Source organism: Camelus bactrianus, chromosome 3, assembly GCF_048773025.1.
Source record: "Camelus bactrianus isolate YW-2024 breed Bactrian camel chromosome 3, ASM4877302v1, whole genome shotgun sequence".
Classification (NCBI taxonomy): Eukaryota; Metazoa; Chordata; class Mammalia; order Artiodactyla; family Camelidae; genus Camelus; species Camelus bactrianus.
Genome location: NC_133541.1, coordinates 27,443,689 through 27,459,815, shown reverse-complemented (window position 1 = coordinate 27,459,815; position 16,127 = coordinate 27,443,689). Strand labels below are relative to the sequence as shown.

The following is a 16,127-nucleotide window of genomic DNA, read 5'->3' as shown; positions in this document are numbered from 1 at the left end:
CTGATAGCAGCACTATTCGTAATAGCCCAAACTGGAAACAACCTAGAACTCCATAAATTTGTGAATTAATAAAGAAATTATGATACATCCATACTATCAATGCTACTCAGCAATTAAAAGGAATAAAATATTAATATACTAGTAACGTTCTGCTAGTTAAAAGAAGTCAAATGCAAAATACATGCTGTATGATTCCATTAATGTGAAATTCTACAAAGGGTACAACTATATTGACAAAAATGGGTCAATGGTTTGCAAGGGCCAGGGGGAGAGAATCAACTACAAAGTGGCACCAGGAAGCTTTTAAGAGTGATATTCTTACATCACTGTATATAATTATTAAAATTAATCGACCTGCACATCTAAAACTGGCAAATATTTTGGATGTAAATCATGCCTCAATGAAATACTTTTGGTTGATTGTCAAAAATGTTATTAAATACAGTTTTATTACTGAAGTTATCACTAAAAATAAAAAATTAAACAAACAGACCTAGCAGTAAACTGCTGACATAATCAAACAGAAAAAATTATTTCAAGATAGACTTTTAATGGTTTATATTTATTGAGCTTAAATAAAAAGAAATGCAAAGAAAATGTGAAACTGTATCCAATAATCTTATCATTAATATAGTAGGGCAAAAGCAAATAGGAAATTATGTTTATTTCCTTGGGAGATAAGATTTTCAGCTTTAATTTAAAGGAAAGAATAAAACCAAAGAAGAAGAAACTCAAAATCTTAAATTTGAATTAAAGATTTCAATGTAAATTCTTGATTCTTTTTTTTTCTTTCTAAAAAATACATATTTTTTAGCTCTATCCTCTGAAAAGGATCAAAACTATGATAACTCACTAGCAATGAATATTCACAACACCCAGATTATTCCCAGTAAAGGGAATTAGCTCTCTTTGACAAAATGAATGATTTCAGGTTTGGGACAGAAAATGTGCAAGTTGAGTCTGGGGTACCTTGAAGAGGCAGAAAGTGATTAGGCTACAAAAGAGCAATGGAGTTATAACCAAAAAGATACAAGACCAACTTGAAGGGACTATCTCTGGGCAAAGATGAAACAAGCTGAGTTTCAAAAACAATTACAACTGCAATGAATTAAGATACAAAGACATAAAAATCTATTAGTTCACACTGATATTAAAAATAAATGAACTCTTTATTCACCTTTGAAAATTGACAGGAAAACTCATTATTCTGAAAATTGGTAAGTAATGGAAAAGAAAAAAGCATTTCCCTCGCCTTTCTTGCACAAACTATATTTCACAGTAACCAAATAATCAGGACAAAATTCTTCTTTAAAGAAGGATCCTAGCTAATTAATATGGAAGAAATAAAATAATTAGAAAAAACTCAGTATGTTGCAAGGTAATGGTCATTTAAAAATCAATCCTGAAAGACTTTAAAATAGAAGTACCAGGCACTCAAAGATCACTAAAAATGGGACAACCAAATATTATGTGCCTACTGATGTGATGCAATAATATTCAGCATCACCTATGAAGTATTCTTGTCTCATATTCCTAAAACTGAACTTCAGTATTACTAAACCTCTAGATCTAACTAAGAGTTTACAGGAAAAAAGGGTGGACAGAGGAACAACTTAAATGATATCAGAAAGAGAGATCTATGAAATCCAGAATGTGGGACATTCTACAGGAGAACACCTAAGTGGCATGGAAAAAGGAGAAATGAGGGGTTGACTATTATAGACTAAGTCTTATGAGTCATGTCAACCAAAGCGACTGCAAATCAACTATAAAAATATATTTTTGAGGTAATTAGGGAAATGTGAATGCTGACTAGGTGTCAGATACTAGGAAATAATTTATTAACATTTATTCTGATATAGATGACAATTATATTCTGGTTACTTTTTAAAAAGTCATTTCTATTAGAGATGGATACTAAAGTATTTATGGGTCAAATGATATATATTTAAAATATGAGATTTGCTTTAAAGTATTATAGCCAAAAGGAAAAAAAAAAAAAGATTGGAGAGGAATAGAAATAAACAGAATATTAGGTAAATGCTGATAATTTTTGAAGCTGGGTGATGGGCACTTCTATGTATTTGAAATGTCTTAAACAAAAAAATTCATAGGGAGCTAAATATTTCCAGATATGAAATCTTGAAAAAACACAACCTTCAGTTTAATTCTGTACTACTGCAGGAAATTCTATATATTTTATACATGTCAAATAATGTAAATATATACTTAATGAAATCTGTATATCTATTTATAGATCTCATCTCTATCTTCTAGATTAAAAGGATAAGAGGAAATAATTATCTAGAAAGATGGGAAGACAGAATATAAATTAGTGATTTGTATGACTTACTTGTAAAAAGTAACTGAATAATCGATTAAATAGGGCTAGCAACCAAAACATTCAGCCTAATATATTAAAATAAATTTTCATTACCACAAAGCAAATACTTCAAAAATAACTGAAAAAGTACTTTCAAATCATAGTCTGTAAACACTCACGTTTTGAAGGAGTTGCTCAAACCAGTCATATCCAGTATCTCTGCATGCTGCAACCTATGAGAGGAGATATGGTGAAACTATCAAAATTAGAAATTTACTTTAAAATATACTTTTGCTATGCTGTAGCCTTAAGTATATAAATGTCCAGTGTTCCAAATTAAAAAAAATTATTTTAAAAGTACACTGTGTTTTCAGTAAGCTAAGTAAATTAAAGAATTTTGTTCTAAATATACCTCAGAAGACATTCAAGTAATTAATGTATTGAAATTAAATATGGTATTACATTTTGAACAGTTATCTTGAATCATATACTGTCAGAAAAATCTGTAAGGTCCAAAATGATAAAAAATGGAACTATTTGCTTCTCATTGTTCTAGATAACAAAGACATCAGTGAATCAGAGATGATCATGTAATCTGTAGTAAAAAATTTCTTATGTTCAAAACATGAAAAGTATTCTGGGTCAAGGAAATTATAGCTTATGTACATAACTAAACAAAAGAAATTAATCTTAATTCACGTTTTCTAAAAAGGCAGAAATTACTGTCTTTTTTCAGGATGCCATCCCTGGGTTACTGCATCTATACTATATCTACTGGATTACTACACTTCTTCCCCTCTCAGTTTGTAAACATTGGAATAATCTGGAGAATTTCAGTATCAGTGTTTAAGTCAACGACTGTCAAAAAGTGGGGCTAAGTAGAAACACCAATCTCCTCTTACTTGCATCCCTTGAGTATCTCCAGAAATACAAAGTAAGGGAAGTAGTACTAAATGTAGAAATTAACCAATATCTCATCACTGTCTCTCCCTTTGTAAGAAGATGAGGTAGGCCTCAATGAGGTTTGCACCCACAGGGACCACCCTTGTTCCAGTCCTTCTTACCACATCAGTGATATTTAAAATTTTTCTTGTCATTGCTTCTTTGTCATTGTGTGGAGTTGGAGTAAACCAGAGTTTTTGGAATGTTTCATTTACTAATTTCTAGAAGAAAGAAAAATATCCAACAAAGTTAACTACAACAAATGTGGCAAAATTCTTAATCCCAGATTCTCATTAAAGCCCAAAACAAAACTATAAACTAACAACACAAATTACCTGAAATTTTTGGTATGAATTTCTCAGTTTTTAAAAAAAATCACCAATTTATAATTTAAAAAATACAATCTTTCTCAATTTAGCAAAGATTTTTAATGAGTGATACAATGTGTAGTATACAACTTCTGGATAGTACACATGCAAATGCTTTCGATCTAACTGAAAATTTTTTTTTTCTATTTTTGGGGAAGTTGTTAAAAAACAAAGAAAAGAAACTCATAAAAAAAATACAGGGATAATCATATATGAAAACTCATTAATGAACTCAGGATTAAACTTTCAACAAAGTATTCACTAATTCAGAAAATCAAGCACATATCACCTGAAAATCAAAATAAATTTAACTTGATAATAAACTTTTTTGTATACAATGCAATCTCTACAATGACATTAAATATTATAATTGCTAAATTGGTTGAGTAAGATCAGATTTTATTAATGAATACAAAATCTAGAAATATAACTGTATCTAAGTATGTCTTTCTCTTGAATTTATAATCTAAAATATTGATTCACTTCTAAAGTTTTTATATATGTATAAATTAACAAAATTTAAATAAAATAAACATTTAAATTATTCAAAACATTAATGAAAAATGAATTTTAAAGTAGTCAATGTTTTTAATCTTACCTTAATGCCCTCTTCATCATTGACTCTGCGGATCATTTTTACACACATTTCTGTAATTTTTGGAAATGTTGGTTGTTCAATACAGATGTCTCTTAGAATCTTTATCACTCTTTTTCTGACACTGATACCAGTATCCTAAGAACAGAAAAGTATTTTAAATGTCAGAGGAAAACCTGAGATACCTAGGTGTGTGAAATTTGATAAATTAAAGTAGAAAATACCAATAAGCAGTATATATATTTTTTATTAACATGATAAACACAATCTGTGTACATATTTCCTCTTTACATTGTTTCTTATCAATGGTACCATAAATATGGGTTATTTTATTATGCCATCATTGCTTTCAGAATACAATATCTAATACATGAAAAATATTAAATAGCACTGAACATGAGACTTGAGGATAAGCTTGCTAAATTAAGTGGGACGACAAACGAAGCTTTTAGGACAGTGTCTGGCACTTAAACAGCTTATGAAGTACTCTTAACAAAAATGTTTAAGCCTTTCAAACCACTGTCACTATCTTATGATTTATAGGAAATATAAGAAACAAAGGAACAGATTAAATGAAACAAAACCACGAGGAAATAACAAGACTGGCCTGGTCTTTTTAAATTAGTCAATGTCATGGGTGAAGTGGGTAAAAAGGAGAGTACTCAAAATATAAATGAGATACTGTGGAGGACACACGAGTATTCATTGTACTATTTTCCCTTAACTTTACAAATTTTCAAAATTTAAGTGTTTTTAAAATAAATAAAAAGCATTGAACACTTATTGTGCAAAATTATTTCCATTATGCAGTTAACAACTGTCAAAGTATTTTAGGCTATATTGCTAAGGTAGATGCTGTCAGAGTCCATTATATTCGAAAATGCTGTTGATTTTGCCCTTTACTCTTGAAAAAACTGAGGCATTAAAAGAGAAAAAAGTCTTTCACTCTCCTTAAAATTCTTTGTTTCAATCAAGATTTTATGATAGTTGAAGAGGAAATTATCCGTAATTCTCAGTTACACAGTATTCTGATCCTGGCCTAACAGTGATAAGATAAACTCTTATCATTTCAGGAATACCTAATCCTGTACCTAACGCACCTCTGTTGAGTTAAACAAGAAGTCAGTATGCCTGTAGCAGGTGGTATGGAGATTCTGCAGATATTCTGTAATGCCAATGTCTCCTTTCATTTTCTAGGGAAATGCTTCAGGACCAGAGAATTCCATGACACAGAAGAAAATATCTTAGAATAGTATTTAAGTTTGCTCTTACGATGCAAACAATTTTCCTGTTTAACTTGCAGGTATCTGAGCTTGTCATAATTCAGTTTTAAAAAAACATGCAGATACACATAATGACCAAAAATACTTTCAGATACCAAAGTTCTATACCTAGCTGACTGAAATAATTCTTCCTGTTTATTTACATACATATGATTACTCTAGATTCTTATTCAAAATATTTAACTATGCCATGTAACCCCTATCATTTACTCATTGTAAACTGGCAAAATCAAAAGGCAATAGTAACCGAAAAGAGGAATTCCATTTTTGCCAATGATTTGTTTTACAATATTGATCAGCCCTCCTCTTGAAATAGGTCCTTCTTTAGAAAGTTGCTATAGTTCATAAATTAGGCAATATAAATATATAACTGATATTTACTTTTCTAGCATAACATTTTAAAAAAATGACAAGAGAAAGACAAATTTATATTCATAAATTACAATAAAAATGACAAAACAAACATACCAATATTCTTTCAATCAGCATATCATAATACTGCTCAGCAAGCTGAGGCCGACAAAGGACAAATCGGCCTAGTAATTCTACTGCTGCTTCTCGGACACTAGTGGAATTATCCATCAAACGTCCATGAACTCCTCGCTGCATATCAAGCTAAAGAAAAACAGAGGCAATATAATTTATACTAAGTAGAATATTTTAATTGGAATAGAAAATTCAAATAAGAAGAATCATTTATGCTCCTCTTTACCCTGGCTAGGATACTGGGGTCTACAGCAACAACCTCAGATAAACACTTCATGGCTTTTGTTCGAACGGCAATTGCATTTTCACCAAGAACTCGAAGGATCTGCCAAGCAAATATTGACATTTTAATAAATTTTAGAATATACAGCATTTAACAAAATATGGAAAGAAAATTAAAATAAATATCACATTTATTTTCCCTTAATTTTTATGTAAGTGAGTAAAAGATCTGTTATCTTACTGATCCAAAGCTTTAACTTAAAGGTAGGTACACATGGTAAGTAAGGCATTCTGTACTTTAGGGTCTTTCCTTTATCCTGGCATTCTCAATTAAATCTGTTTTTTATTGCTATGCTTCATCTGCAAGAATCTGTAGCCCCACTGAAACCTTTCTACATGTAACTTAAATTGAGGATATTGAGTTTCATTTAAATAATAACTTGGTAATTGAATAATTTATTTTTATAATATCACTCTACCTATACCATCACTCTACATGTACCATACAGATACATATCCATTCATCTGTAAAATAAGAATCAACATGTAAAAGGCATGCAGAACAAAGACATTTTAACAAACATGGAACAGAAACAAATGCTACTTTCATGATTTTTTAAAATATCTGTTCTCAACAATGAATAGATATTATACACAAACACAAATATCCAGAATTACAAAAATTAGTATCATTTCATAAGGAATTCTGGTCCAGTTTACCTGTGTCAAATAAATATCAAAGCTCTGGGCAAACGGCCTCATAGAGGCCAAGTATCGAACAATCAAACAAGCATCATCATAGTCCACAGTATCAGAGTTCATCCTGCAACAAAAAGACATTACATTTTTATTAATTCACTTAACTAGAGAAGTGTTTAAATAGATACAAAAGACATAACTGAAAAGTAAAGATGTTTTCTCTCTGGATCTTACTTTAATGTGCTGAACTGAGAAGGTGTGGTTTTGATAATGCTTCTAAGAAACTTTTTCCGGTTTTCAGCTCTATGCATAATTTGACCAGTTGTCTCCACTTCCTTCGCGTGATGTGTTCCTTCAGATGATTCTTCATCTTTTTGTGATTTCATTGCTTTTTCTGTTTCCAGAGTTGTATCACGGAACCACTGGGCTATATAGAATTTACGAGAAAACTGGAAAGAAATTAGATGAGACTTGAGTTTGATGAAATTAATAACAAAATTTCCAGTCCACTGATAAAGCGCTCACAATCACGAATACAAGTATCAAGGTTTACTTAAAAAAAATTCCATCAAATAAAAACTGATTTTAAGAAAGCCAGAATGTTTACAATATCTAAGTGATAGAAAACATTATTTTCTTATTTTTTAAGTATTTAAACATCGAGGCACACATATAATTTGTTCCTTTTTTAAAAATTTGGTTTTTTTCTCTTTCATTGAGAAATAACTGACACACATCATTGTATCATCTGTTCCTTTCCATAAAGACTGAAAACCTGTAGTAGTTGTCTGAATAGCTTAGTTATCTCCAACCTCTTCAGAGACAATTAGTTAAAAACAAAAATTTAAAAGTACCCCAGTATAAGCACACTGTTCCTAACACAGTTTATATTTTAAATATAAACTTATTATATTAATATTTTGAATACCTAATATACGTAAAAATAGAAGGATTATATTTACCAATAAATATACACATAAAAGTCTAAAGTTTCTTCTAATAGGCCAATAGAGCATCTCATGTACCACATGGGCCATAATCCACCCTGAGAACAATGATCCAACCTGGTCTCAAGGATAACCTATGGAAAAATTTCCAAATAATTCCTGTGTCACACACAATTTTAGAAAACTACAGTATCTGAACCAGAATTCCATTTAGGACAAATCAATCCATAACCATTCTTTTCTGTTTATCAAGTATCTGTCTCAAAAATCAATATTCCAGTACACCTTTCCTCTTCATAGCACTTCCTAAGTTTCTTTCACACTCAAGTTGAATAAATATGTGATCTCTCCAAAAAAGTGGAATCCTACCACTAGTGAAGGATCAGTCTCAGTGTTTTCATCCAAGTAATCAAGCAATGCTTTTTGCAATTGTTGGATTTCATCTTCTCCTCCTGAAACCTACAAAATAAGCCACATAAGATAAAAAAGATATTAATAATGTACTGTAATAAGTCATCTAGCCATAAACACAAATCTGAGAGAAAAAATGATAAATAATAAAACTGAAAACATAAGCGTAGCAATTAAAAGGAAGAAACAGAAGGATACTATTTTTGAAAAACGTACACACTGATAGCTGACGTATACTGATAGCTGAGGTTGGCCCTTATTTTTATGAACTACATGTTATTTTTCTTTGAAGAAGCTCATAGGTAGGAAGGTCCTAGGACTGGTTTTCTGTTTGGTAAAAGAGACAACTCCAAATTTTTAATCTAGTAAATGGAAACTGTTATTGTCTGTATTATCATATATGTTACAGGTTTTTGAAAGGGAAATGTTTTTATTTCTAATTAATATAAAATAGTGCTATATTTCCTGTAGGATATTGAATATACAATAGGCATATCTGAGCTGTTCACCTGCTCTAGAATCAGAAAGGAACTGAATCTTTAGGTCCTGCCAAGAACAACACAGTCAGAAATTAACTGTGAGCTGACACTCATTTCTATAGCTTATACTCTTGTTTTAACATGTGAAATGCCAAATACATGGTTTAGAATATATTTAAGCAGAAAACAAAGATTAGGATAACTATCTTGAAGCGTGGTGAAATGAATACATCCAGAAATTAATCACAGCATTATAAACTAGTACACTGTAAACCTCTAAAAGCAATTTGGAAGTATGTGAAGAGTCATAAAAATATTTACCAATGATCACTCCCCTTGAGTTTTACAGTGTGTAATCTACCTGGCCATATGTGGCAAATAGGTCATAGGTCCAGGCTCAGAAATACTGAAAATCACCTAGCACCTAGATCTTGATTTTTAAATTCTCATTCTCCAATGAAAGGAATCAGCAGTACTTTGCTGATTCCAGGGCTGGGGCCAGGAATGGAAAAGATGAGCCTAAAACATCTTGCTGTGCCACAATGTAAGAAAATCCTCAAGGTAAGATGGGAAGGTATCAAAAAGAAACAAACGCTACTTTGAAGGGGCTCTCACTGATCAAATCTAGGACAGTTTAAACATTAAAATAGTAACAACAAATAATAACCTATTAAATACAACAGGAATCATAGTATTCCATTAGGCGGTAGTATTACACTAATGGTAATTTCTTGCTTTTGATAGTTGTACTGCGATATTTAAGTGAGAGTTCTTGTTTGTAGAAAATATACACAGAGCAGTTCTCAAACTTCAGCATTCATTAGAATTACCTGGAGGGTTTGTTAAACCAGACTGCTAGGCCCCAGCCCCAGAGCTTCTGATTCAGTAGGTCCAGGGAGAGTTCTGGGAATTTGCATTTCTAACAAGTTCCTAGGTGATGTTAATGTTGGTCCTGCTTGTCCAGGGAATCACACTATGAAACTGAGGGGGGGATGGGGGCATTCTGTCTGCTCAAATGGTTCAGAAGACAAAAAAAAAAAAGCAAATATAGATACACATGTGTGCACATTTTGGAAAAGAATGAAGAAGCAAAAGTCAATCATTAAGGAATCTGGGTGAAAAGTTTATGGGAGCCTTTTGTACTAATTCTATAATCTTCTGTATGTTTAAAATTATTTCAAAATACATAGGAAAAAAAATTAGAAGTGTTTGTAACAGCCAACATGGGTATGCTTATGGATGTTAAAAAAAAGAAAAAAGAAAATGAAAACATTGTATATGGTAAAATTAGAGATCATTTACCAATCAATTTTCTTAAATCATTTGAAGCTCCTGGTAGACATAATTCACCCTAAGGTATAAACTTTCTCTGTGGGGATTTTGAAAAAGCCTACTTGTTAGAAGTAAGATTTTATTTTAAATCTATAAAATAAAATGTAACGTAAGAATACCAAAAGAAAGTACTTAACTATTACTTATCCCTGTAATTCAAATTCTTTATCTCAATACCTGTTTTAAAATCCGTTCTATAGACCCTTGATCCATTTTGCTTGTAACAGCATCTTTCCTCAGTCGTGCAGCAACAGTTCCAAGGTAGTCAAGAGATGCCACTCTTAAAGCCATTTCTGTTGACTTGTTACTGAATTGATGAACCTACGTAACAAAAATAATTTCGATTTCATTAACTTATAATATATTTAAAATAAAAGCAATTTATCTCATCAAGTTCAAATCCATGTTGTATTATTTGAAATTTAAACTTTTTTTTCTTGTGATATTATTCCACAAAGTAACTGCCTTTTGAGTTTCTGGAATCTGAACATTTTCATTTAAAAAAAATTACAGTATTTGTGCTGCTCAAGTGAGCACATTAAAAAATTATAGATTAAACCTCCCTAAGAACACGGTCACTGTCTTTAAACATAGGCTTAAAAGTGGGAAAAAAGTATAAAGTTTAAAAAAAAAGGAATATTACTAATTAAGAATTTCTTAGGCTGGAATTCTGATGCCTATGAAATATTATCTTGGCCTCAGGATAGTATTAATACATTTTCCAGTTGACAGAAGGGTCCCTAAAACTTTGAAACAATTGTGTAACTCCAAATGTAGTTTAAAAATAAAAAAAGAAATCAGTGTTTCTTTGCATTTCCCTATTGTATTACATGAGGACTAAAACTTTAGTGCCACATTTTAGAAATATTCTTAAAAATAACAAAAAGTTCACATTTATCAGTCTCATGCTTTGAAATGAATTAACTACAATAACTTATTAACTTATAACTTACAATGACTTAGTGTTGAGATGCTTTTAACTAACAAATATCTCCAAACAAACAAAAAGTTTTTAAAGCACTGTTATCTTATGTAATGAAATGAAAGCACCAAAAGTCACAACATTTCAAAGTTTTCTACAAGGTACTGACAATATTGTGTACAGATATGCACATGCAAAAAGATAGAGATGCAATGGTCATATTTCCTTACACATTTTTAAAGAATTCATCATCTGTGAATCAGAGTACATCCTCATTATGTTGTCTTCTAGTAATTTAATAATCTTTAAATGCTATACTCTTACCAACAGTCTCCCTAACAAACTAAGGAGTAGTTCAGCAGCAGGCCATTCAGGCTTATTGACTGTTGAAAGAAGGTCTTGAACAAAATTTTCAAATAGTGGTCTGTAATCTTCTTCACCTTGTTTACTACCACATCTGTTCAAAGATAAATAATAAAAAGGCTGTGAATTTAGGTGACATGCCCACCAAAATAATTTAAATTTTGTTAACTAAGGTTTCTCTTCTCTTCTATCTAACTATGGTATAAGAGAGGAGATTAAATCAATTTATGCTTTAAAATGAATTTATTTCTCAAACTTCATTTGTTCCCCTACTACAGGGAATTCATTTATTGACTAACATTAACATTACTTTCTGGCAAGTATAACATGTTTTAAATAACAACCACTGTTTTTCCTATGAGATTACCATAAATTCTTCTAAAGGCTAAGCAAACCTCTCTCCACAAAATTTCCTATTCACTGAGAATTCCCCAAAATTCACTGAAGAAAAATTATAAAATTTCAATCTAAGACTTTAACTTTTGGATTTCAACATACAAGTAAGCTCACAAAATTTTAGATTTTTTAATATTCTAATTGCCTCATTTTAAAGATAAGGAAATCAAGGGTCAGAGAGAGATACTGAAGGTTCAGATTATGACAGGAAATTGGATTAATCTTTTACATAAAATAAATGAACTACTCTCTGTACTGGGGAAAATAAAAACCAGATTATGTTAATTTTACTCACTTTTTAAGGAAGATGGAAAGGAAGTTTTGGGCTGTTCGCATGGCTGTTTCATAAGAATTGGTAATAACAACATCTTGGTCAACCTAGATTGAGAAAATGAATATATACAGATATAAAAAATTAACTAACAAACAAGTTAGTTCAGTTGCTATTGCCATGTTATTACTGAATAGGAGCAATAAATTTATATACTAAAATTCTTAACTAGTCTCTTATATATAAAAAAGAGAAGCTACAATTAGCATACTAAACATATTTCAATACTTCGTAAAAACCAAATAAAAATACTGAGTTTATTTTAATTTAATAAAATATGTTAAGAGTGATAAATGTGTTTCACAAATGAGATGTCAATAGTTACTTATGATGATCTAGGTCAGAACAGTTTTGACTGAAAATACAAAAAGAATTTTGAAAAAAAATTGCAAGTTCAAAAAGTTTATGAAACACTGATACATAATGCCAAAGAAAATTCAACTCCTTCATTAAAAATTTAAAGACCAGGATATAGTCAATTCAAAGTTGTGGAAATCCCAAGGGTGAACAAATACATAAAGAAGTTCACTAGTAGCCAGAAAAATGCAAAATAAAACACGGTATCATTTCACACTGACTAGACTAAGCAAAATAAAAAAGAAAGAATGCAAACTGGAACACCACTATGGTGAGCAAACTGACAAGTTGTAGCAAAGTTAAAAATGCATGTACACTATGATTTAATATTCTACTTCTAAGTAAATCTAGAGAAGTGTTTGCTTTAAGTTGTGATACAGTTATATGATGCATCTGACTCAAGTCAAAAAGAATCTGGTATTAAACACATGTATTAAACACAATGTATTAAACACAATGGTGAGTGAAAAAAGGAAAGAAAGATTTGCAAAGAGAACAGTGGGATTATGAGAGGGAGAGAAACAATCGGGACCTCAACTTTTTGCTATCATTTTACACTTTATTAGCTGGTTACTTTACTATATATTTATCACCACACGTGCATGTGCGCGCACACAAGCACCCGCACCCACATCCCCCTCCGACACCCGGTTATAACAGAATAAAGAAATAAAATTATTCCTGTGTCTTCTGAACTTTTTTAAATTAAAACTATAGAAGTGGGAAAAATTTTAAGTGTTGATGGGTGAAGGCTACAAATCCGAAAGTAAGTATGAATTGCTTAATAGTGAGGGAATAAACTAATTGAGTTACTTAACAGTGAGGAAATAAACTAATTTTCTGCATGAATTTAATATTAATTGTATAATTACTTATTATGCATTATTATAGATTTTACATATTATAATTATAATATTCATTTTCACATTCAATATCACTTGAGTCTTACAACTTGTTATAGCAGGCTTGTTAGGTATTATCACCCTCATTTTATAGCTAAAGAAACCAGCTCAGATTAAAATAATCTGTATGCTTCATGACTGGTAGATATAACAATCAGGACCAGAATTCAAGTCTCCTAAAATTTAGTCTAATGCTCTGCAAAGATCCGAAAGCCCAGCCATGAAGCCCTAATTAAGAACTCAGTTTTACAAGAATGGCAGAGAATATTTGTGCTTCTTCCTATAAAAGTAGAGTTATAAAACTTACAAAAGATTCCTTACTTTTTTATTTGAGTCCTCTTCTGAATTAGAGTCCTTCTCTGATGATGGTAAGTGTACTACACACTGAATCAGTTGTAAAACCAATGCTGTAACCATTTGAATGTACATAGGCTCTCCATCCATATCACTACTGTTTAACCTTTAATGGAGAAGAAAATATTTAAATTGTATACAGTATGAAGAGAACTTCATTTGACATGTTATCTATCACCTGAAAATTTCAGGATGCTTTCTTTACCAATATTTCTAGGCATTATCTTTAGTGCTTATAATAGTGTCCTTATGTCTAATTATTTTTGATAAATTAGGAATAAAAACCAACTAAATGCCTATGCATAGATAATTTAAATAGTCAAAGGAAAAATAAAATTTTTAATACAAACTTCTATACTTTATATGTACTGCAGATAAAAAACTTGTAATGAAAAATATCAAATATCTCTCAAAATGATTTCCAAATGCCCATGCATCCAGGTATTCATTTTCTTATTAAAATCTGCTACATAGTAAGCTCTTGGTCACCTGTATTAGAGTATTTGGTCAGTGACACAAAACATGAAGAATCAAATTTTAAACCTTTTTATTCTAAAGGTAGTTAAAAACATAAGAATTCCTTTACATGCTGATAGCTTTTCTTCACGTTTAACAGACAACAGATGTTCATCAATACACAATTAGTTCAAAATATTAAGATTAAAAACAACTATTTTACAGAAGATAGTCTTCAAAGCAATATAAATATAACCCCATATGCCAGGTCTACACATCTGATCACTCAGGAATAATAAAACAGTTATGATAATGATGATAATTACCTATGCTAACCAAGACAATAATGCTGACCACAGGATAACATTCCTCAGTTACTCTGTGCTTAGTGATTTAAGAGCATTTAATGTTAATGTCTATTTTCTAAACTGCCATTAGAGTAATCTTTCAGCTCTCTTTTAAAAATATTATTTAATGACTTCCTACTGTATAAAGGATTCAGTTCAAATTCCTTACTAAGGCCGATAATATCCTTGAACTGCCTTTGACTCTTTAGAGCCATATTTTCTATTGCTCTTCTCACAGACCAGTGGTTCTTAACCTGGGATGATTTTGCCCTCAGGGAACATTCACCAGTGTCTAGTGAAAATTTTGGTGAGCATAACTGGAAAGGGTACATTTCTTTTGGTATTTAGCAGGTAGAGGTCAGGGATGCTGCTAAGCATCTTACAATGCACAGGGCGGCTCTGCAAGGCATTATATGGCCCAAAATGTCAGCAGCACCAAGAGTGAAAAATCCTTGCCACAGATCCTTACACTTGAGAATCACTGAACTTTAAAGTCTATCAAATGTGTAAGGTTATCTTCACATATCTAAGGTATTCTTCTGCTGCTCTGACTAAATTGTCTCTTTTATTTGGTTATTAAAATAAAAATCAGACAGAAATGAAGAATAAATATATGATGGCTACAATATAGCAGAGTTCTTCATTATTGATAGCCTGTGGTATAATTAGTTACCTGAAATTCCTTAAACTCCTCTTGCTGGTTGGTAATCTTGCAAGCGAAGTAAAAATTTCTTCCAAAATTAACTGCCTATGTTTTTCGTATCTTGAGAATACCTGTTTAGTAATTATAAGATTCCAAATTAAGTTTGTTATAATTATTTGAAAACAAAACAAAAATGATACTGTGCCATGTGATAAAAAATATTATCTGCCATTTAGAATGAAAATGTTTTCAAAATCTTCAACAGCGATGACTTAATTTGCTCAACTTTTCCATCACTAATTACAACATTCTTATAGAAGTGACAGTGTACTAGTTTCATTTAGAGGAATATGGTATCTTGGGTATGGAAAGTAAGACAAGATCTACATGATCTTAAATAATTCTGACTATTATAAATATTAAAGACTATTAACTGAATTATTTTAAAATATTCAAAGTGATTAAAATCTAAGGCACATTAAAATAGTCCTCATGCTGAAATGAACCTATGGAAAACTCAAATCTGGATTAGTTTTTGCAAATTTGGATTGAATGGTATCAACGTTCTGGAGGATAAATAAAAACGCAAACTCGTTATACTTACTGCAGTGACTAACTTAATGGCACATAATTGTAGTTCACTGACATTTTCCACAAAAAATGGTGTTATTCCCATTGATGATACCTGCAAACACACACACAGAGTAAGTAGAACACATCTTTAATAGATTTCAGTAACATTCTACCTTACTAAATTCCAAAACATTCACAAACCTACTGGAGAACAGTGAGAGCACTTACTTTTTCCTCATCAATCAGCACCTAGTTCTTTCTTTCATTGCTCCCTTTCATCCTCAAGCAAATTAGCACATACCTTCCTTATAGCTGCCATTCCTCTAATCTCCACCATTTGGATTGATAAATGTCACAGGAATATAAAAAGTAAAAAACAGTTCACTATTCTATAAG

At 31.0% G+C, this 16,127-nt stretch overlaps 1 protein-coding gene across 5 annotated transcripts in view; it reads right to left on the bottom strand.

The window, feature by feature from the left end:
* NIPBL (NIPBL cohesin loading factor) overlaps nucleotides 1–16,127 on the bottom strand; it is a 175,427-nt gene that overhangs the window by 33,458 nt on the left and 125,842 nt on the right. For all 5 annotated transcript variants that reach the window (XM_074357167.1, XM_074357180.1, XM_074357187.1 and 2 more), the window contains 14 exons: nucleotides 15,763–15,843; nucleotides 15,189–15,289; nucleotides 13,680–13,818; nucleotides 12,064–12,146; nucleotides 11,334–11,466; nucleotides 10,265–10,408; nucleotides 8,235–8,324; nucleotides 7,153–7,367; nucleotides 6,940–7,042; nucleotides 6,224–6,322; nucleotides 5,980–6,126; nucleotides 4,232–4,366; nucleotides 3,388–3,486; nucleotides 2,503–2,556 (listed from right to left, as the gene is read on the bottom strand). In XM_074357167.1, coding sequence (XP_074213268.1) covers nucleotides 2,503–2,556; nucleotides 3,388–3,486; nucleotides 4,232–4,366; nucleotides 5,980–6,126; nucleotides 6,224–6,322; nucleotides 6,940–7,042; nucleotides 7,153–7,367; nucleotides 8,235–8,324; nucleotides 10,265–10,408; nucleotides 11,334–11,466; nucleotides 12,064–12,146; nucleotides 13,680–13,818; nucleotides 15,189–15,289; nucleotides 15,763–15,843 — 1,623 coding nt within the window. The remainder of the gene's footprint in view (nucleotides 1–2,502; nucleotides 2,557–3,387; nucleotides 3,487–4,231; nucleotides 4,367–5,979; nucleotides 6,127–6,223; nucleotides 6,323–6,939; nucleotides 7,043–7,152; nucleotides 7,368–8,234; nucleotides 8,325–10,264; nucleotides 10,409–11,333; nucleotides 11,467–12,063; nucleotides 12,147–13,679; nucleotides 13,819–15,188; nucleotides 15,290–15,762; nucleotides 15,844–16,127) is intronic.